This window comes from Heteronotia binoei, chromosome 4, assembly GCF_032191835.1.
Source record: "Heteronotia binoei isolate CCM8104 ecotype False Entrance Well chromosome 4, APGP_CSIRO_Hbin_v1, whole genome shotgun sequence".
NCBI classification, from domain to species: domain Eukaryota; kingdom Metazoa; phylum Chordata; class Lepidosauria; order Squamata; family Gekkonidae; genus Heteronotia; species Heteronotia binoei.
The window spans coordinates 168,301,952-168,325,436 of record NC_083226.1 but is presented as its reverse complement, the minus strand read 5'-3'; the positions used below and the strand labels follow the sequence as shown (position 1 = coordinate 168,325,436).

The window sequence follows — 23,485 nt, the reverse complement described above, 5'->3', positions numbered from 1 at the left end:
ACTCCTGCGCATGTTGCAAAATGAGCATGAATACACGTGTCCCTGTGTACACTAAAGTGTGAAAGGGACGTGCACGTTCTGTTTCAGGGGTCCTCAACATGGCTCCTGTGAGCACAACAGTGCTCACCATCATCTTTCTAGCTGTTCTGCATAGAAAAAAAAATTATCATATGGCAGATCCCAGAGCAGGGGTGGCCAAACTTGCTTAATTTAAGAGCCACGTAGAGTAAACGTAAGATGTTTGAGAGTCACTAGACATGAATGTCAGATGTTTGAGAGAAGGAACATAAGAACATAAGAGAAGCCATGTTGGATCATCAGGCCAGTGGCCCATCCAGTCCAACACTCTGTGTCACACAGTGGCCAAAAAAACCAAGTGCCATCAGGAGGTCCACCAGTGGGGCCAGGACACTAGAAGCCCTCCCACTATGCTCCCCCCCCACCACCCAAGCACCAAGAATATGGAGCATCACTTGTGCCAGACAGAGAGTTTCATCTATTTCCTGCGGCTAATAGCCACTGATGGACCTCTGCTCCATATGCTTATCTAATCCCCTCTTGAAGGGTTATGCTTATAGCTGCCAGCGAATTCCACATGTTAATCACCCTTTGGGTGAAGAAGTATTTCCTTTTATCAGTTCTAACCCGACTGCTCAGCAATTTCATTGAGTGCCCACGAGTTCCTTGTATTGTGAGAAAGGGAGAAAAGTACTTCTTTCTCTACCTTCTCTATCCCATGCATAATCTCGTAAACCTCTATCATGTCACTGCTCAGTTGATGTTTCTCCAATCTAAAGAGGCCCAAGCTTTTTAACCTTTCTTCCTAGGGAAAGTGTTACAACCCTTGAATCATTGTCCTTTAATGGACTTTTTCCAATGCTATAATAATCTTTTTGAGGTGCGGTGACCAGAATTGCACACAGTACTCCAAATGAGACCGCACCATCGATTTATACAGGGGCATTATGATACTGGCTGATTTGTTTTCTATTCCCTTCCTAATAATTCCCAGCATGGCGTTGGAAGGAAGGAAGCCCTGTGAGCTCTTGGAGGATTGGCTAGAGATCAGTGGTGTGTGGCCTAATATGCAAAGGAGTTCCTGCTACAAAAAAAATCCCTGGTGATATGTACTGTTGCACTTTAAGGCAGCTCCTGTCTGTGGCTGGAGACAAGCAGCCTTTGGGGGGCAGCTGTAAAGTCGGCTGTATTTGAGAGTCTGTAAAGCAGGTTTCACCTGCCTTGTTAAAAACCCCTCTTTAAAATGCATCTCGGACTGTCTCGCCAAGCCTCTGCCCACAGATTTCTCGATGCTGGAAGAGTTTATAGCATTCCAAACCTGGAATAAACTTTCAGCAGCTGTCTGTATTTTCATGGACTTTGAACATTGACGTGTTTGAGTAGGGGGCACGGCTCAGTGGTAGAGCATCAGGTTTTTAAGGAAGTCTCTAGACTCTTCCTTTGCAGAGATATAAGGGGAAAGGCATGTCTCTCCAACAAAAGAGGCTAGAGCTTAATGAGACAGTGGCATAGAATAAATGTCAGATGTTTGAGAGCAGGAAGGAAGGAAGGAAGGAAGGAAGGAAGGGGAAATATATGGGGCAAGGGGGAGGTGAAAATAAAGCAACTTTAAATTCATTTTCCAAGCTGCCACTAGCTTGGCTTGAATAGGTGATTTAAAGAGAAGACCGTAGATTTATGCCCCACCCTTCTCTCTGAACCCTAGTCTCAGAGCGGCTTACAATCTTATATATCTTCTCCCCCCACAACAGACACCCTGTGAGGTAGATGGGGCTGAGAGAGCTCTCCCAGAAGCTGCCCTTTCAAGGACAACCTCCGCGAGAGCTCTGGCTGACCTAAGGCCATTCCAGCAGGTGCAAGTAAAGGAGTGGGGGAATCAAACCCAGTTCTCCCAGATAAGAATCCGCACACTTAACCACTACACCAGACTGGTTGTATCATTTATTAGGTTTAAAAGCCATACACTGCACAGATGAAGGGCTATATTCTGGGTATCCTTGCAATGCAGCGTTTCTGTGACTTCCCGCTACAGACTGTAGATTCTCTTGCACATATCTTTTTTCATTGCCCTCAGGAGAGAAATGCCTTCTCCAACCCAGCCAACGGGGGGCGGGCTTCGAGAGCTGCACAATATTTGTGAAAGAGCCAAGTGTGGCTCCTGAGTATGGCCACCCCTGGGCTGGAGACTTTTTTTAGAAAAAAAATGAAAGGTGGGAGTTCAGAGGTCCTGCTGCAACATTGAAGATAGATTCAGGGGTGCGTAGCCATGTTGGTTTGAAGCAATAGAACAGAGTTTGAGTCCGGTGGGAAGAAGAAGAAGACCGCAGCTTTATACCCCGCCCTTCTCTCTGAATCAGAGACTCAGAGCGGCTCACAATCTCCTATATCTTCTCCCCCCACAACAGACACCCTGCGAGGTGGGTGGGGCTGAGAGAGCTCTCCCAGAAGCTGCCCTTTCAAGGACAACTCTTGCAAGAGCTATGGCTGACCCAAGGCCATTCCAGCAGCTGCAAGTGGAGGAGTGGGGGAATCAAACCCGGTTCTCCCAGATAAGAATCTGCACACTTAACCACTACACCAAACCACTACATCCAACAAAGTTTAATTCTGGATATAAACTTTAGTGTGCACAGGAAAGCTGATACCCAGAACTGAACGTTATTTGGTGTAGTGGTTAAGTGTGCGGATTCTTATCTGGGAGAAATGGGTTTGATTCCCCACTCCTCCACTTGCGCCTGCTAGCATGGCCTTGGGTCAGCCATAGCTCTGGCAGAGGTTGTCCTTGAAAGGGCAGCTGCTGTGAGAGCCCTCTCCAGCCCCACCCACCTCACAGGGTGTCTGTTGTGGGGGAGGAAGGGAAACGAGATTGTGAGCCGCTCTGAGACTCTTCGGAGTGGAGGGCGGGATATAAATCCAATATCTTCATCTACCTCACAGGGTGTCTGTCGTGGGGGAGGAAGGTAAAGGAGATTGGGACCCGCTCTGAGACTCTTCGGAGTGGAGGGCGGGATATAAATCCAATATCTTCATCTACCTCACAGGGTGTCTGTCGTGGGGGAGGAAGGGAAAGGAGATTGTGAGCCGCTCGGAGACTCTTCAGAGTGGAGGGCGGGATATCAATCCAATATCTTCATCTACCTCACAGGGTGTCTGTCATGGAGGAGGAAGGGAAAGGAGATTGTGAGCAGCTCTGAGACTCTTCGGAGTGGAGGGCGGGATATAAATCCAATATCATCATCTACCTCACAGGGTGTCTGTCGTGGGGGAGGAAGGGAAAGGAGATTGTGAGCCGCTCTGAGACTCTTCGGAGTGGAGGGCGGGATAGAAATCCAATATCTTCATCTACCTCACAGGGTGTCTGTCGTGGGGGAGGAAGGGAAAGGAGATTGTGAGCCGCTCTGAGACTCTTCGGAGTGGAAGGCGGGATATAAATCCAATATCTTCATCTACCTCACAGGGTGTCTGTTGTGGGGGAGGAAGGGAAAGGAGATTGTGAGCCGCTCTGAGACTCTTCGGAGTGGAGGGCAGGATATAAATCCAATATCTTCATCTACCTCACAGGGTGTCTGTCGTGGGGGAGGAAGGGAAAGGAGATTGTGAGCCGCTCTGAGACTCTTCAGAGTGGAGGGCGGGATATAAATCCAATATAATCTTCATCTTCTTCTTCTTTTTAACGGTGCCACTGGACTCAAAACTTTGTTCTGTTGTAATCTTGTTAGTACTGTTATACTGATATATAGCTGTCTGTGTTAACAGGGGACTTCGAACCCTGATGTGTTTGGGGAGGGGGCCATGCCTCATTGGTAGAGCCTCCGCTTGGCATGCAGAAGGTCCCAAGTTCAGTCCCCAACATTTCCAAGTGAAAGGATGAGGTGGTGTGAAAGACCCTCTCTACCTGAGACCCTGGAGAGCCCCTGCCAATCTGAATAGAAAGCATTGACCTTGATGAACTGAGGGTGTGATTCAGGAAAGGCAGCGTTTGTGTAAAAAGGCAAAGGTAGTCCCCTGTGCAAGCACCAGTCGTTTCCGACTCCATATGGACATATGAAGCCGCCTTATACTGAATCAGACCTTTGGTCCATCAAAGTCAGTATTGTCTTCTCAGACTGGCAGCAGCTCTCCAGGGTCTCAAGCTGAGGATTTCCACACCTATTTGCCTGGACCCTTTTTTGGAGATGCCAGGGATTGAACCTGGGACCTTCTGCTTCCCAAGCCGGTGCTCTACCACTGAGCCACCATCCCTCCCCAATGTCACTCCAGAGTGACATTGCATCGCGACGTTTTCACGGCAGACTTTTTAAGGGGTGGTTTGCCCTTGCCTTCCCCAGTCATCTACACTTCCCCCCCCAGCAAGCTGGGTACTCATTTTACCAACCTCGGAAGGATGGAAGGCTGAGTCAGCCTTGAGCTGGCTATGTGAATCATCTTCCACCGGGATCGAACTCAGGTCATGAGCAGAGAGCTTGGACTGCAGTACTGCAGCTTTACCACTCTTGAGCTTTTGTGTATGTTCATGTATGTTGACTGTACTCTTGTTTCCCATGATTCCAAAGACATTTGTCCTGTAGAGCCTGTGGGTGAATTCTTACTGTTTTGTCATTTTGGTCTATTACTGTGCCGCCACTGTTCTCCCATCTGACCACCTGAAGGCCGGCAACCTTACCCCTCCCTTCTATGACTTGTGATGACCACATGTACAAATCAACGCAAACAGTGGTCCGTAACCAGCAGTTGTCTCCAGAAGGCGATTTGCCAAACCCCTCTCAAATCGCTGTTTGGCGTGGGGGTGGGTCGAAGCGGCTTCCCTCCAGCGGTGATTCACTGTTTGTGGCAAGAGTTGGTCTCCGGGGAGGCTAAGAATGGATGGTTATGGATATCTGAAGAGCGGTTTTTACAGAGGTGTTGTTTTGGGTTTTTTTACAGCCAGGTTTGTAAAGCGCAGAGCTGCATAAATAAAAGACTTTTACTGCCTATCGAGGCTGAGACAGCTTTGTAGTTCTAAGAAAAATAAATAACGTCTTGCGATTATTAGAGAATCTCATCTTTTCCAAGAACCGCAGAGCTCTTTACACAAACGAAGGAGTCTTCAGACCGTCTCCTAGAGACGAAGACAGACCATAACCTTCCTTCCCTGAGGCCCAAAACAGAGTCGGAGATGCAGAAATTCCAGGTGCCAGTTACCTGTGTCTAGGGTTGCCAGGCCCAACTCAGGAATCATAGAATCATAGACGAGTTGGAAGGGACCTCCAGGGTCATCTAGTCCAACCCCCTGCACAATGCAGGCAACTCACAAATACCTCCCCCTAAATTCACAGGATCTTCATTGCTGTCAGAGGGCCCTCTAGCCTCTGTTTAAAAACCTCCAAGGAAGCAGAGCCCACCACCTCCCGAGGAAGCCTGTTCCACTGAGGAATCGCTGTAACAGTCAGGAAGTTCTTCCTAACATTGAGCTGGAAACTCTTTTGATTTAATTTCAACCCACTGGTTCTGGTCCTACCTTCTTGGGTCACAGAAAACAATTCCACGCCATCTTCTATAGGACAGCCCTTCAAGGACTTGAAGATGGCAATCGTATCACCTCTCAGCCGCCTCCTCTCCAGGCTAAACATGCCCAGCTCCTTCAGCCTTTCCTCATAGGACATGGTCTCCAGACCCCTCACCATACCTGGGGACTTTGGGGTGGAGCCAGGAGCAAGGTTGTGAAAAGCACAATTGAACTCCAAAGGAAGTTGTGGCCATCACATTCCTTTTAAATGCCATCCTGCCTTTGGAAATGATGGAGGATGGGGGCACCGTCTTTTGGTGTAATCTTTATGATGTGGGGACCCTCTGGTCTAATCTTTATGAAACTTGGGTGGGGGGGTTTAAGGAGAGGCACCAGATTCTCTGCTGAAAATTTCGTCTCCAAGTGAAAAACAGCCCCAACCCAAGCCTCAGATACCCACTGATCAGTTCTCCATTATACTCTATGGGGGAACTGCTCTCCAAAGGATATAATGGAGTACCCAGCAGACATTCAGGCTGCCCCCCCCCCGCTTTCTGCTAACTCTGAAGTGGGGGGAGGGCCTCCAAACTAGGGGATCCCCTGCCCCCAATTGGGGATCAGCAACCCTACATGTCGTGTCCGTATTCCAGGAATGCCCAATATCCATCCCAAATCTCTAAATTCAGTGACTGGAATCTGTTTGGCAGATTTGCATATATTTAATATGATCTCCTGTTCGGTTGGTCTTTTGATAAAATTAGTCTTTTACTTATTTATGTGTCTTGGAAAGGATTGGGGTGGAAAGTTGGGACTCGTGAGAAGCAGTGTAGGCCAGGCACTAAAAAAAACACCGGGGAGGTTTTGGAGATTTATTGTATAAAGATGTTCAGGAGATGTTGTAAGGCACATCTGCCAACACCTGAACCACTGCAACATGAGACTGCATTGAGCCACACACTTAAGAAAACCTTCTTCTTCCTCCTCTTTTTCTTCCTCTTCTTCCTCTTCCACTTCCTCCTCCTCATCTTCGCCGTCAAATCACAGTCAACTTATGGCAACTCCAGAGAGTTTTTCAAGGCATGAGACATTCAGAGGTGGCTTGCTATTGCCTGCCTCTTGTGTCACAAAAATCCTAACTATAAATACAAGTTTATGGGGTGTGAACTGGTGGAGACTGACGAAGAGAGAGAGCTTGAGGTCATGGTAGATAACTCACTGAAAATGTTGAGTCAGTGTGCAACTGCAATAAAAAATGCCAATGCCATGCTGGGAGTTAATAGGAAGGGAATTTAAAACAAATCAACCAGTATCATAATGCCGCTGAGTAAATCGATGGTGTGGCCTCATTTAGATTACTGTGTACAGTTCTGGTCATCACACCTCAAAAAAGATATTATAGCATTGGGAAAAGTTCAGAAAAGAGCAACTAGAATGATTCAAGGGTTGTAACACTTTCCCTATGAAGAAAGGTTAAAACACTGGGGCTCTTTAGCTTGAAGAAACGTCGACTGTGGGGTGACATGATAGAGGTTTACAAGATTATGCATGGGATGGAGAAGGTAGAGAAAGAAGTACTTTTCTTCCTTTCTCTCAATACGAGAACTTGTGGACATTCAATGAAATTGTTGAGCAGTCGGCTTAGAACGTATAAAAGGAAGTACTTCTTCACCCAAAGGGTGATTAACACATGGAATTCACTGCCACAGGAGGTGGTGACAGCTGCCAGTATGGACAGCTTCAAGAGGGGATTGGAGAAACATATGGAGCAGAGGTCCATCAGTGGCTATTAGCCACAGCGTATTATTGGAACTCTCTGTCTGGAGCAAGTGATGCTCTGTATTTTGGGTGCTTGGGAGGGGCAACAGTGAGAGGGCTTCTAGTGTCCTGGCCCCATTGGTGGACCTTCTGATGGCGCCTGATTTTTTGACCACTGTATGACAGAGTGTTGGACTGGATGGGGCCATTGGCCTGATCCAACATGGCTTCTCTTATGTTCTTATGTGACACAGAGTGTTGGACTGGATGGGCCACTGGCCTGATCCAACATGGCTTCTCTTATGTTCTTATGTGACACAGAGTGTTGGACTGGATGGGCCACTGGCCTGATCCAACAGGGCTTCTCTTATGTTTTTATGTGACACAGAGTGTTGGACTGGATGGGCCACTGGCCTGATCCAACAGGGCTTCTCGTATGTTCTTATGTGACACAGAGTGTTGGACTGGATGGGCCATTGGCCTGATCCAACAGGGCTTCTCGTATGTTCTTATGTGACACAGAGTGTTGGACTGGAGGGGCCATTGGCCTGATCCAACAGGGCTTCTCGTATGTTCTTATGTGACACAGAGTGTTGGACTGGATGGGCCATTGGCCTGATCCAACAGGGCTTCTCGTATGTTCTTATGTGACACAGAGTGTTGGACTGGATGGGCCATTGGCCTGATCCAACAGGGCTTCTCGTATGTTCTTATGTGACACAGAGTGTTGGACTGGAGGGGCCATTGGCCTGATCCAACAGGGCTTCTCGTATGTTCTTATGTGACACAGAGTGTTGGACTGGAGGGGCCATTGGCCTGATCCAACAGGGCTTCTCTTATGTGACACAGAGTGTTGGACTGGATGGGCCACTGGCCTGATCCAACAGGGCTTCTCGTATGTTCTTATGTGACACAGAGTGTTGGACTGGAGGGGCCATTGGCCTGATCCAACAGGGCTTCTCTTATGTGACACAGAGTGTTGGACTGGAGGGGCCATTGGCCTGATCCAACATGGCTTCTCTTATGTTCTTATGTTCCTTCTCTCAAACATCTGTTATGAGGGTCAGATCTGACATAAAGGAGATCTCGTCGAACTGGGCCATGTGTGTCATAAAATGTAATGCCAGGTAGCAGAGATATAAACTTTATAAAGGACACAGACAAACGCAAATAAAGATTTTTTTTTAAAAAAAAAAAACTTTAAAATATGCTTAAAAGATTAGCACTCTTCCAATATTTTATTTAACAGTTTCTGATAACTGACATCTCTTGCTCTGAATTATTTGTATCAAAATCTGGAGACAATGTCTGTGCTGTAGCAATCTTGAGTATGCTGTTCAGGTATTGTTCAGGTGTGTGCCTATAAGTTGCAAAACTACTTTTGATTTATTGACATTCATTACAGAAATCTCATGGCCAATGCTCTGAGTATAAGACATAGGGGAAAACATTTAAATAGCTGGGCTTTGTGAGCTTTTGCGCATAAGTTGCTTCATGTGCCAGTCAGCCAGTGGAGAAATAGAGGCTTTGCTCTGTAGCTCCTGCGTGATTGAGCAAGCCTGGCAAAGCAAGATGTGATGCAGAAGGAAGCAAGAGAGGGAGAAGGAAGCAGATGACAGTGAGTTGCTCATGGGCCTGATAGGAGCCCTCCGGGGGCCTGATCCGGCCCTCAGGGCACGTTTGACACCCCTGATCTGAACTCTAGCGGTGTGGGAGCAGTTGTAGGTGTTCATCCAGTTGTCAGATATCTGTGTCAGTTTCATGAGCAAGAAGTTATGGGACTTCTCTACACAACACAGACAGGGTAGCTTGTTTTGGCTTGTTCTCATTCTTTTCAGCAAAGAAAGGCTCAGGCAGAGTTGACTGAAATTGAATCCAGCAAAGACAGAGGTCCTGTGCCTAGGTTGTGGCGGTCTGGGTGGAGAGATCCCTCTGCCAGCCTTTGATGGGGCACCTATGGTGCCAGCTCCAAAGGTCAAGAGCTTAGGGATGCTCCTGGAGCCTTCGCTGATTAAGGAGGCCCAGATAGAAGCCACTGCCAAATCCACATTTTACCACCTTAGGCGGATAAGGCAGCTGGCTCCGTACCTGGAGCGTGACGACTTGGCAACAGTGATCTATGCGATGGTCACCTCGAGATTAGACTACTGTAACGCCCTCTGCATGGGGCTACCCTTGACTCAAAATCAGAGTCTGCAAAACACAACAGCCAGGTTGCTAATTGAGCTACCTGTACGGAAGCACATTCAACCTGTGCTGGAAATGTTACACTGGTTGCCTGTGGCATTCCGGATTTGCTTCAAGGTGCTGGTCATAACCTTTAAAACCCTACTTGGCCTGGGACCTGTCTATCTTTGGGACGGCCTCTCCTCATACGTAAACCAGAGAGCGCTACATTCAGGGTCTCAAAATCTTCTCAAGATCCCCAGACCAAAAGAAGCTTGATTGTCGACCTCCGGAGCGTTCTCGGTAATAGCCCCCGCTCTGTGGAATGCCCTCCCCAAAAACTTCAGGGCCCTGCGAGACCTGCCACAGTTCCGCAGGGCCTGTAAGACCGAACTGTTCAAACTTGCTTTTAACAGTTAAGGGGAGGTGGCTATTATTCCGCAGCACTTACAATCTCACTGAACTAACATAACTGAAACAAGAAACATCAGAATCACTAGAACATCCACGCGCATCTTGGACTTGTAATGACTATATAACGGAAATGATTTTATTGTATATTTTGGCTTTAATATTTTATGTTGTTTTTATTTCTTGTTAGCCGCCCTGAGCCTGTCAGGGTAGGGCGATATAAACCCGATTAAATCAATCAATCGATCAGACAATTGTTTGAGAGACCGCAACAAGGGCGCAAGAACTCTCAAGTCCTGCTTTGTGTTGTAAGAATTCGGCCGCTGGTTTCTCTGTCTGAAAAAGGACTCACTTCTTTTCTCCTTCCTTTGTCACACCAGGGCTATCATCCATTGCCAAATGAAGCTGAAATTGCACACACCAAAAAATTATTCAGGAGGAGGAAGAACGACCGGAGGTAAGGGAAAATAAATCCTGAAAAGCAGGGGTGGAATTCTAGCAGGAGCTCCTTTGCCTGTTAGGCCACACCTCCCTGATGTAGCCAATCCTTTTTTGTAAGCCCTTGGAGGATTGGCTGCATACGAAGGGTGTGGCCTAATATGCACAGGAGCTCCTGCTAGAATTCCACCCCTGCTGAAAAGTATTTTCTAAATCTGTTTCTTTTAAAAATCGAGTGATTTTTGTAGTATTTTCTACTTCAAACTTTCATGGCTCTGAAACAGATAAATTCCAGGTCAATATTGCCTGTCTGATTTATGGAAAAATAAGCGCACGTCAGGAGCTAGTGAGTAGCCGGCAGCCAAAACGCTGGACTCCTGAGAGCCAAAAGCTGGATCCTGTTACTGAAACTTGCTGTACATGGTCTTTTCAGAGGTGAAATATGTTCTGTAGACAAACGGTTGCGACTTTTTGTGCAGCAGAAGCTCTTGTATAAAGCGGCATGGAAGGATAAGAGCCAGACACTGGAGAGGTGCACCATAAGAACATGAGAGAAGCCATGTTGGATCAAGCCCAATGGCCCCTCCAGTCCAAAACTCTGTGTCACACCGTGGCCAAAAAAACCCAGGTGCCATCAGGAGGTCCATCAGTGGGGCCAGGACACTAGAAGCCCTCTCACTGTTGCCCCTCAAGCACCAAGAATACAGAGCATCACTGCCCCAGACAGGGCGTTCCAACAATACGGTGTGGCTAATAGCCACTGATGGACCTCTGCTCCATATGCTTATCCAATCCCCTCTTGAAGCTGTCTATATACCAAAGAAGCTGAGTAGCCAAACGTGGACATCCGAATGTCAGCGCTAGGACAAGCATGAAACAGAAGAGTCCATACAAGGCTCTCCCTATAAACACTGCTGTGAAAAAAGTACCCAGATTTTTTTAGGTGTTTTCTTTTGTTTTAGCTGTCAAGGCATAGATGAGTTGCAACTGGGGCTTTTTTTTTTGTAGCAGGAACTCATTTGCATGTTAGGCTACATGCCTCTGATGTAGCCAATCCTCCTGGAGCTTACAGGGGTCTTCTCACAGGGCCTACTGTAAGCTCTTGGAGGATTGGCTACATCAGGGGTGTGTGGCCTAATATGCAAAGGAGGTCCTGCTAGAATTCTTTACAGGGCTCTTCTCACAGGGCCTGCTGTAAGCTCCAGGAGGATTGGCTACATCAGGGGTGTGTGGCCTAATAGGCAAAGGAGGTCCTGCTAGAATTCCTTACAGGGCTCTTCTCACAGGGCCTGCTGTAAGCTCCAGCAGGATTGGCTACATCAGGGGTGTGTGGCCTAATAGGCAAAGGAGGTCCTGCTAGAATTCCTTACAGGGCTCTTCTCACAGGGCCTGCTGTAAGCTCCAGGAGGATTGGCTACATCAGGGGTGTGTGGCCTAATAGGCAAAGGAAGTCCTGCTAGAATTCCTTACAGGGCTCTTCTCACAGGGCCTGCTGTAAGCTCCAGCAGGATTGGCTACATCAGGGGTGTGTGGCCTAATAGGCAAAGGAAGTCCTGCTAGAATTCCTTACAGGGCTCTTCTCACAGGGCCTGCTGTAAGCTCCAGCAGGATTGGCTACATCAGGGGTGTGTGGCCTAATAGGCAAAGGAGGTCCTGCTAGAATTCCTTACAGGGCTCTTCTCACAGGGCCTACTGGAAGCTCCAGGAGGACTGGCTACATCGGGGGGGGTGTGGCCTAATATGCAAAGGAGGTCCTGCTAGAATTCCTTACAGGGCTCTTCTCATAGGGCCTGCTGTAAGCTCCAGCAGGATTGGCTACATCAGGGGTGTGTGGCCTAATATGCAAAGGAGGTCCTGCTAGAATTCCTTACAGGGCTCTTCTCACAGGGCCTGCTGTAAGCTCCAGGAGGATTGGCTACATCAGGGGTGTGTGGCCTAATAGGCAAAGGAGGTCCTGCTAGAATTCCTTACAGGGCTCTTCTCACAGGGCCTGCTGTAAGCTCCAGGAGGATTGGCTACATCAGGGGTGTGTGGCCTAATAGGCAAAGGAGGTCCTGCTAGAATTCCTTACAGGGCTCTTCTCACAGGGCCTACTGGAAGCTCCAGGAGGACTGGCTACATTAGGAGGGTGTGGCCTAATATGCAGAGGAGGTCCTGCTAGAATTCCTTACAGGGCTCTTTTCACAGGGCCTGCTGTAAGCTCCAGGAGGATTGGCTACATCAGGGGGGTGTGGCCTAATAGGCAAAGGAGGTCCTGCTAGAATTCCTTACAGGGCTCTTCTCACAGGGCCTGCTGTAAGCTCCAGGAGGATTGGCTACATCAGGGGTGTGTGGCCTAATATGCAAAGGAGGTCCTGCTAGAATTCCTTACAGGGCTCTTCTCACAGGGCCTGCTGTAAGCTCCAGGAGGATTGGCTACATCAGGGGGGTGTGGCCTAATAGGCAAAGGAGGTCCTGCTAGAATTCCTTACAGGGCTCTTCTCACAGGGCCTGCTGTAAGCTCCAGGAGGATTGGCTACATCAGGGGTGTGTGGCCTAATAGGCAAAGGAGGTCCTGCTAGAATTCCTTACAGGGCTCTTCTCACAGGGCCTACTGGAAGCTCCAGGAGGACTGGCTACATTAGGAGGGTGTGGCCTAATATGCAGAGGAGGTCCTGCTAGAATTCCTTACAGGGCTCTTTTCACAGGGCCTGCTGTAAGCTCCAGGAGGATTGGCTACATCAGGGGTGTGTGGCCTAATAGGCAAAGGAGGTCCTGCTAGAATTCCTTACAGGGCTCTTCTCACAGGGCCTACTGTGAGCTCCAGGAGGACTGGCTACATCAGGGGGTGTGGCCTAATATGCAAAGGAGGTCCTGCTAGAATTCCTTACAGGGCTCTTCTCACAGGGCCTGCTGTAAGCTCCAGGAGGACTGGCTACATCAGGGGGTGTGGCCTAATATGCAAAGGAATTCCTGCTACAAAAAAGCCCTGGTTGCAACAGCTCTGGCAAGATTGGCTACATCAGGGGGGTGTAGCCTAATATGCAAATGAGTGTTAATATGAGTGTTTTTAGCCTTGGGTTGCGCCATTTTTTAAAAATCTCGCTTTGGCAGCAGTTGCCACTACGGCATTAGGCTGCTCGCAGTCAGTGAAAGGATACGACAACTTTTAAGATACCGTCTCTGCTAAGGAGCTAATCTGTGCCAGCCCAACTCATATTTTTCATAACAGCCAGTCTTCATTGTAAAATGATTAAAATATAAGGGAGATATAGATATATAGCTATAGATGTACACACACACACACATTACACATATATATATTCACATACACACATATATATACATATATCGAAGAAGAAGACTGCAGGTTTATACCCTGCCCTTCTCTCTGAATCAGAGACTCAGAGCGGCTCACAATCTCCTTTATCTTCTCCCCCCCCACAACAGACATCCTGTGAGGTGGGTGGGGCTGGAGAGGGCTCTCACAGCAGCTGCCCTTTCAAGGACAACCTCTGCAAGAGCTATGGCTATCACAGGGCCATGCCAGCAGCTGCAAGTGGAGGAGTGGGGAATCAAACCCGGTTCTCTTAGATAAGAGTCCACACACTTAACCACTACACCAAACTGGCTTTATACACACACACACACACACTTATATATAGGGCTTTTTTTTGAACAGGAACACTAGTTCCTGCTAGCTTGGTGTCAGGGGGTGTGACCTAAGATGCAAATGAGTGTGAAACAATGGTAACGTCATGAAGTGTGGTCAAATGAGTTCCTGCTGGGCTTTTTCTTAAAAAAAAAAAAAAGAAAAGCCGTGTGAGTGTGTGCGTAAAATAAGCATGGCTTGTGTTCGTAAGCCAAGTTCATGTGGAAAAAGACAGGGACAGGGCGGGGGGCATGATCCATTCTGCCTTTCGAGATCAAAGCAGCCTGGAGTGTAACTCATTTGTGAACTAACAGGATTACAAGCCTGCCCCTTTCCAGTGCGGCAATTGCCAGGTGAACTTCCTGCTGTTAATTTGGCTTCAGACTTCAGCGGTCACGCGGAGCTTGCCCAAGCCTTTTTTTAAAAGGAAAATTATTTTTAGTTCTGCAATTCTTTAATTAATTCCACATCTTGAGGAAACAAACACCGTCCCGTCCGCCAGAACTCCTGGAGTCGCCGTCCGCAAATTTGTTTTCCGTTTCCCCCCCCCCCCCCCACCAGCAAGTGTTTTGTAAGATGCCGGTGTGACCCATTTTGTTCATTCGTTTCCACTTTTGATAACGAGGCAGCCTGGGGTTCACAAAGTGTAGCCAATTGCCATTTCCTACTTGAGTGAGGTAAGCGGCGGAATAAGGGTCAGCAACTGAACTGCCTCTGAGCCAAGTCCGGTCTGGAAAGGGGAAGGAGTAGCTCATCAGCATTCCTTCTTTTCCTTCTTTTAACTCAGGGCAGAGGTGGGATTCTACCAGGAGCTCCTTTGCATATTAGGCCACACCCTCCTAATGTAGCCAGTTCTCCAAGAGCTTACCAAAAAAGCCTTGTAAGCTCTTGGAGGATTGACTACATCAGGGGGTGTGGCCTAATATGCAAAGGAGCTCCTGCTAGAATCCCACCTCTGACTCAGGGGTCCCCAGAGCGATGTCCATGGATGCTGTGGCACCTGCCAAGTGCTTTTAGGAAGTGGGTGTGGTCAAGTAGGGCTATCGCCAGCAAGGCTTCAGAGATTTGATTGGCTGTGCAGCGTTTTTAAAAAATGTTGCTTTCACAGCAGCTGCTACCACCGCACGAGGGACTTCAAAAGGGGATTGGATAAACATATGGAGCAGAGGTCCTTCAGGAGCTATTAGTCTCAAGGTATAGATGGAACTCTCTGTTTAGGGCAGTGATCCAACTCATCCAACGTGGCTTCTCATAGGTTCTTATCTACTGGGTGTTACTAAGATTAAGCTGTGGCAATGGTTTTTGTGGCTGGTTCCACCTCCTGCAGCAGCTGCTTTTTGGCAGCCATTCTGTTTCTGTGCCCACCATGCCATACCAGAATTCCAAATGTGCTTGAGGGTCAAGAGTGGGAGGCCTGGAGTTTTGGCCCCATGGGTGGACCTCCTGATGGTTTTGGCCACTCTGTGACATAGATTGTTGGATTGAATGAGCCATTGGCCTGATCCAGCATGGCTTATCTTATGTTCTTAAGAGCAGAGGTCCATGAGTGGCTATTAGCTACAAGGTATTGATGGAACACTATGTCTGGAGCAGTGATGCTCTATATTCTTGGTGCTTGGAGGACACCAATGGGAGAGCTTCTGGTGTTATGGCCCCATTGGTAGACCTCCTGATGGCACTTGGGTTTTTGGCCATTGTGTGACACAGAGTGTTGGACCGGTTAGGCCATTGGCCTGATCCAAGATGGCTTCTCTTGTGTTCTTATCTACAGGGTGTCACTAAGATTAAGCTGTGGCAATCATTCTGTGGCAGCCATTTTGTTTCTTTGCCCACCAGAATTCTAAACGTGGTTGCAGGCTCAAAAAAACCAGAGACCTCTGTCCTAGCTAGACGCAGATTCAGCAAGCAGCCTAGAGAGGGTGAAAAGAGATGCAGAGGTGGAAACAGGAAACAAATTGAGGAAGCAGCGTCTGTAGCATTGGTGGCTGGAAGGAGTTAGGTGGGATCACAAGACATTTGGCAAGAGAGGCTGTCATGTCATGCCAGTCTCTCTGTTCAATATGGTCAAACCAAAAGCTAGCTAGCTCCTTTTTTTTTTTTTGCAATAGTTTCATTGGCAGTAGTTTCATTATTTACAATTTTTGGCAAACCACCCCGTAAAAAAGTCTGCTGTGAAAACGTTGTGATGCGACGTCGCCCCAGAGTCAAAAATGACTGGTGCTTGTACAAGGGACTACCTTTACCTTTTTGCCTTTCCACATGGGGGGAACAAGCTCGCACTTGCCTCCCCCCCCATTGCACATCTGTCCAATTCCTGCAGTACTTTCATCTCAAAAAGAGAGGTAGAAGGACTGCAGAAATTTGGAAGCTGGGCTTCAGCAGACACCAGTATGTTCTACTCAGGGGTGTCAGACGAACTAATTTGCTATGAGGGCTGAACGTGACATAAATGAGACCTTGTCGGTCCGGACGTGTGTGTACCTATTTAAGATTAGGTAGCAGAGATATAAACTTTATAAAGGACACAGACAAACACAATTAAAGATTTTTTTAAAAGAAAATTAAAATAAAACATGCTCAAAACATTAGCACTCCTTGGTCTTAAAGGTGCTTTCTTTGTATTTCTCCCATGGGATCCAAGGAACTGGGCAAAGGAAGCTCTGGCTCTTTCCTTCCTTCCCCAGGGGACCAGGAAGGGGAGGAGCCTCAGCCAATAGAAGGATGAGAGGCTTGGCTCAGTAGCTCCTGTGCGATTGAGCTAGCCTTGCAAAGCAAGCTGCGATGCTGAAGGAAGCCACAGAGAGGGAGAAAGAAGCAGACGGCAGCCAGTTGCCCAGACCACATGTTTGACACCCCTGTGCTACATCATATGTACCCCAAGCTCCAGAATACCTACAGAATCTGTGCCACCTCAACAAGACAGATTTGTGCATCGTGAAAAGTGCATGATCCGGGGCTCATTTCACCCAAGTAGACAAAATGTAAGCATATAGTTTGGAAAGGCTTACCTTCCAACTGTAAATCTGACCCCCTCCATCCCCCCCCCCCGAGATTCCCTCCCTCATATTATCGTCAAATGGAAGGTTATAGGCTCACATCCAAAGCCTTCTCTATTGCATACTTTATTTATATCCCTGCAGTGTTGGCAAAGTGGCTCTACATTTCCCTCCCCCTTTTCCGTTGTCATTGGTTTTACAGTCCCTCGAGGACTTCGAGACACCTGCTCGGATGATCTCTGTAATTAAACTGCCTTTCCTCTTGTGGCCGCATCACTTTGTGAAGTATCCCCAGCCAGCGTGCTGCTAGTGGCATCGGTCCCAGATGGCCTTCGTTCTGAAATGCCAGAGAAACTGCATTATTGTCTCGTTCCGTTTACGTTTAGGAATACGTTGCGGGAAACTTCGGCGACACTGTCATCCTACAAGAAGCATGAAAAATAACTACAGAGAAACTGTGTTCAGTATTGCTACAAAATCATGCAAATAATATTTATACAATACCAACAACACACAACAAACCAATAATAAGTATCAAAAGTCCAAAAGGCTCAGTTATAAACCATGTCGTTGAAACGTGGCAGAAAATCTTCCTCCGGGTATTTTGCTGGTAATATTCCCAAATAGGTATAATCTGATGTATAGAAGCCTCCCGAGATATGCAACGCGATTTCCGGATGTCTTGACATGTTTCAGAGCGTAGCCCTTCGTCAGGCAGTCTTATTCCACTTATGGATAATTCTGTTAGCCTAATTATTCACACTCGTACAAGAAAATTTTCTCTTTTGGGGTCCCTGTTAATACATTCTCACAGCCATGCAGCTTCAAGCTACATTCAAGCTCACATAGCTTCCCTCTCCTACTGAAGCAGTCACATATCTGATTCTGAAACTGGTACTTAGAGTGCAGATCAAAAAACCTGCACAGTGGGACCACATACAGACTGGGGAAGGTGTTTCTGTAGGTCGGGGTGTGTGTGTCAGGTTTGCAGGAAAAAACCCAGGAAAGTAACCAAACTGAGCCAGTTTGCTGTAGTGGTTAAGATCGGCAGACTTAATCTGGGAGAACCGAGTTTGTTTCCCCTACTCCTCCACATGCAGCCAGCTGAGTGACCTTGGGTCTGTCACAGTTCTCTCAAAGCTGTTCTCTCAGATCTTCCCAGCCCCACCTATCTTACAAGGTGTCTGCTGTGGGGAGAGGAAGGGAAGGCAATTTGAAAGCCACTCTGAGCCAGTTTGGTGTAGTGGTTAAGTGCACAGACTCTTATCTGGGAGAACCGGGTTTGATTTTCCACTCCTCTACTTGCACCTGCTGGAATGGCCTTGGGCCAGCCATAGCTTTCACAGGAGCTGTCATTGAAAGGGCAGCTGCTGTAAAAAGCTCTTTCATCCCACCCACCTCACAGGGTGTCTGTTGTGGGGGGTGGGTGGGGGGGAAAATAGAGATTGTGACTGCTCTGAGACTCTGAAATTCAGAGTATAGGGCGGGATATAAATCCAATATCTTCTGCTGCTGCTGTTTTCTCACTCCTTCATCCTACTCACCCGTTAGGGACCTGTCAAAATTGATTATTGTACGGTGAGAACAGCAGAAGGAATCCATAAAAGGAGAGTTCAGATTTGATTGGAATCTCAGAGTGTTGGACTGGATGGGCCATTGGCCTGATCCAACAGGGCTTCTCTTATGTGACACAGAGTGTTGGACTGGATGGGCCATTGGCCTGACCCAACATGGCTTCTCTTATGTTCTTATGTGACACAGAGGTCGTTTTCGCACTCACCTTCAGCCGGCGCGACCCCCCTCTTCACCGCGCAGGATCTGCGCGGATTTCGCACTAAAAGCCGCGGAGCAGCCTTTTGCGCCAGAAACTCCCGGCGCAAAAGCCGCTCAAACGGAAACTGCTTTTTGGCGGTTTTCGTTTGAGCGGCTTTTGCGCCGGGAGTTTCCGGCGCAAAAGACTGCTCCGCGGCTTTTAGTGTGAAATCCGCACAGATCCTGCACGGTGAAGAGGGGGGTTGTGCCGGCTGAAGGTGAGTGCGAAAACGACCAGAGTGTTGGACTGGATGGGCCATTGGCCTGACCCAACAGGGCTTCTCTTATGTTCTTATGTGACACAGAGTGTTGGACTGGATGGGCCATTGGCCTGATCCAACATGGCTTCTCTTATGTGACACAGGGTGTTGGACTGGAGGGGCCACTAGCCTGATCCAACAGGGCTTCTCTTATGTGACACAGAGTGTTGGACTGGATGGGCCATCGGCCTGAGGGCTTCTCTTATGTTCTTATGTGACACAGAGTGTTGGACTGGATGGGCCATTGGCCTGACCCAACATGGCTTCTCTTACGTGGGGAAGAAGGAATAAAACATCTCTTCTCCTTCCCCCTCCACTTCTCTCCCAGTTACAGCAGCTGCATTCTGTTAGAACAGTTTGGGGGCCGGGGGGGGGGGGGGGTATGAAACTACATAGAATTTGTAACATTTCTCCTGCATTGTAGTGGGTTGGAACCGGAATTATTAAAGCGAAGTTTTTAAAGAACAAGGGAGAATTCTGAGCCACGGGTGTGAAAGAAGGGGAAGCCGTTCTATAGAAGCATTGGGGGTCATCCGTTGTGTTCCTTATCTCAGCAGAATCTTTATTGAAGGCGAGGCTCTGAGTGGGAATTAATAGAGTAAACTGCAAAGCCGAGAGAAGGAAAACCCTTTCAGCCATTCAGTACGTGCCTCTCACACAGTCCATTGACACAAGATGTCATTCAAACACAAGCCTGCCGGATTTAGAGGCTGCTAAAATCTCATAATCCGTCCTTAAACTTCTCGTTCCTCCAGCGGGGATAAACTCCTGTCTGCACAAAATAAAGACGGTATCTTTCACCCGGCGTATTTCAAGGAACAAGGGAGCATTCAGACATCAGATTAAGTCAGTCCGAATGACCTATAAAACAGGGGCATTTCTCCTACCTGTCTGAAATCTGACAGGCAGAATTGCTCGGTGGGGAAAGCGTGATGTTCTAATGGGGTGGTCGTCCTTGGTCAAAGCCTAGATGGAGGAAAACTGAGATGTCTAGGACTGCAGTTGATGGGTTGGTAAAACGCGGGCTTTTTTTGTAGCAGGAACTCCTTTGCATATTAGGCCACACGCACCCTGATGTAATTAGTCCTCCTGGCGCTTACAGTAGGCCCTGTACTAAGAGCCCTCTAAGCTCTTGGAGGATTGGCTACATCAGGAGTGTGTGGTCTAATATGCAAAGGAATTCCTGCTACAAAAAAAGCCCTGGGTAAAACTGTATGTGCAAACTTCGTTTATCAAAAATCATGCATCACAACAAACATCGCAAATTACTGGAAACCAATCATAATTCAACAAACACTTGGAAACAGTCTGCTGTATAAAGTTCATTGTGTATGATTTCTTAGAGGCAAAAGCCTTCCCATTATTCCAACTTGTGTCCAGCGACTTGGATGGAGTCTTCCAGCAAAACTTGTCTCCAAGAGAGTAAGGAACCGTTTGCCCGGGATTCCTCACAGTTTCAGTTCTGGTCCTTCGTCAGCCTTTTCTCTCATCAATTTATCCTGGAGCCACAGTACAATTTTTTACAAACTCGGATCAACGTATGTCAGTTACTCTTCCTGTCCCTGAACTTTATACAACGGACTGTTGGGGGAGTGAACAGAACTCTTATTTCCAAGTGTTTGTTGAATTGTGAGTGGTTTTCAGTAATATGTGATGTTTGTTGTGAGGCATGATTTTTGATAAACGTAGTTTGCGCATACACAATTGGTGTATAGCTGTTATTGTAATCCAGTGATTTTTGTCAAGACATTTCACTGACATCGGAACCTGTTGATATTTACTACTGGGTAAAACTGTGGCTGTCTTCAGCAGCAGAATGATACCTGGGAAGGGTCTACCTCACCCCCAGCCAGGACTCTGGCAAGCTGAGAAGTTGCCTAGCGAAGAAAGAAAACTCTGAAGGAGAGCGAGTTCTTTCCTTGCCTTGGCGATGTCAAGCTGTTGAGGTCATGGCTCAAAGAAATTCAGCAGTGCTTATTTCAGATAAACAACCGAGTGGAGGTTTTTTTTTGGTGACCTAAGGCAAAAGGCACGGGTCGGATGCAGAATGAGTATAGTTGAAGTTGGGGGAGTCTAAGGAAGTTGGAAACAGCTGTCAAGTCACACCTGCAGGGCTTTTTTTGTAGCAGGAACTCGTTTGCATAATAGGCCACACACCCCTGATGTAGTCGATCCTCCAAGAGCTTACAGGGCTCTTAGTGCAGGGCCTACTGCAAGCTCTTGGAGGATTGGCTACATCAGGGTTGTGTTGGGTGGGTTGGGATTGAAATTGTAGGCTTAGAGAGAGCCTGTTTGGTGTAGTGGTTAAGTGTGTGGACTCTTATCTGGGAGAACCGGGTCTGATTCCCCGCTCCCCTACTTGCAGCTGCTGGAATGGCCTTGGGTCAGCCATAGCTCTCGCAGAGGTTGTCCTTGAAAGGGCAGCGGCTGTGAGAGCCCTCTCAGCCCCACCCACCTCACAGGGTGTCTGTTGTGGGGGGAGAAGATACAGGAGATTGTAAGCCACTCTGAGTCTCTGATTCAGAGAGAAGGGCGGGGTATAAATCTGCAGTCTTCTTCTTCTAGAAGGGTCCAAATTAGCCCCAGAATTCTTCTTTAGAGACAGGAGACCGTACCGTCAAGCTCAAAGTCCCCGAATTCAGAGTAATTAAGTTATTAGAGGCATGTTATGTGTAAACCCTTTGAAGATTTGCAGCTGACTGTATGAACCAACACTTGAAACAAATGGTGTGTCAAAGGTGATACAAAGGTTTTGTCTGTAGAGTTTCATCTACCATGACCCAGCCACACATGCATGTTTCTGCATGATACCACATTTCTCCTCTGACAAGCATGCACCGGTGAAACTATTCTTTCCCCCCTAAAGGTAAAGGTCGTCCCCTACTCAAGCACCAGTCGTTGCTGACTGGGGTGATGTCACATCACAATGTTATCATGGCAGACTCTTTACGGGGTGGTTTGCCATTGCCTTTCCCAGTCATCTGCACTTTACTCCTTCCCCCCCCCCCCCTACAGTGTGTCTTAAATCAACCTCCTTGTGTGTTCTTAGATTTATTCTCATTAGATCTTTGTTGTCTACATGCTTGGACAATCAGCTTTCCTTGGATTTATTATTTTTTTAAAACCTGCCTTGCTCAGAGCAAATGTTCTCTACAAAAGCCACTCAGAGCATGTTCATTTCCAACCTTTTCGGATGGGAGCAAATTAAAAGTTCCCATCCACAGTACCGTCATGCTACCTTGAATGTCGTGTTATTTCCACCTCTATTCCGCTAGGCTGTTATGTTCCGTTCATTCCAGCCTTCCGTTTAGCAATATAAATAGAACAGGAATGTAACTTGCTGTAAGTTTCCAAATAGCTGTTCGATTCTTGGTTGAATGGGTGGACGGCTAACACAAACATATAATTCACTTTACAAGGCTAACCATTCACAGCTATTCCCACAAACCTGAAAACTCATTAATATTTACAGTGACTTTTAATGTTTTATTTGTCATTTATCTGTCCCACTCTTGCTCCGAGATTCTCAGCATCGTACACAATTCCCCATCTCCCATTTTATGCTCACAGCAATTTCGTGTCATGAAGCAGATTACTTGTTTAGAAAATATGCATACTACCTCTCCAGAACCAGAGACATGGGGACGGGCATCATGAAATGGTCCAGCTCTCACAAGCCTGACTCCAAGAGCTTGGTGGAAAAGGAACCAAATGAAGGAGAAGGAACCAATTGAAGAAGAAGAATTGCAGATTTATACTCTGCCCTTCTCTCTGAATTAGAGAGAGTGGCTTACAATCTCCTATATCTTCCTCCCCCACAACAGACACCCTGTGAGGTGGGTGGGGCTGGAGAGGGCTCTCACAGCAGCTGCCCTTTCAAGGACAAAGTCTCAGAGCGGCCTACAATCTCCTTTACCTTCCTCCCCCACAACAGACACCCTGTGAGGTGGGTGGGGCTGAGAGGGCTCTCACAGCAGCTGCCTTTTCAAGGACAACCTCTGCCAGAGCTATAGCTGACCCAAGGCCATTCCAGCAGCTGCAAGTGGAGGAGTAGGGAATGAAACCCGGTTCTCCCAGATAAGAGTCCACACACTTAACCACTACACCAAACTGGCTCCATTTGGAGGGGTAGCTGAACTTGAGAGAGAAGTGAATTGTACAGTATAGGGCAGGGGTGGCCAAACTTGCTTAACATAAGAGCCACATAGAATAAGTGTCAGATGTTTGAGAGCCGCAAGACATGAACGTCAGATGTTTGAGAGATGGAAGGAAGGAAGAAGGTAGGGCAGAGGGAGGGAGAGGTGGAAGGAAAGCAACTTTAAATGCATTCTCCGACCTGCCAGCTGGCTTGAGTTGGGGAAGTGATTTAAAGAGAGACATGTCTTCTCCAAGCCATGCCAACAGGGCAGTGGGGGCTTCAAGAGCCACAGTTTGGCCACCTCTGGTATAGGGGCTAGCCCTGAGAATCTGGAATGCTGATAGAAGGCAAACTGGCTTCCACCTTAAATGGTGG

At 47.7% G+C, this 23,485-nt stretch overlaps 1 protein-coding gene across 4 annotated transcripts in view; it reads left to right on the top strand.

Moving 5' to 3' along the window:
• The window catches only part of CTIF (cap binding complex dependent translation initiation factor), a 181,662-nt gene that overhangs the window by 56,584 nt on the left and 101,593 nt on the right, over positions 1-23,485 (top strand). For all 4 annotated transcript variants that reach the window (XM_060236193.1, XM_060236192.1, XM_060236190.1 and 1 more), the window contains one exon: positions 10,216-10,292. In XM_060236193.1, coding sequence (XP_060092176.1) covers positions 10,216-10,292 — 77 coding nt within the window. The remainder of the gene's footprint in view (positions 1-10,215; positions 10,293-23,485) is intronic.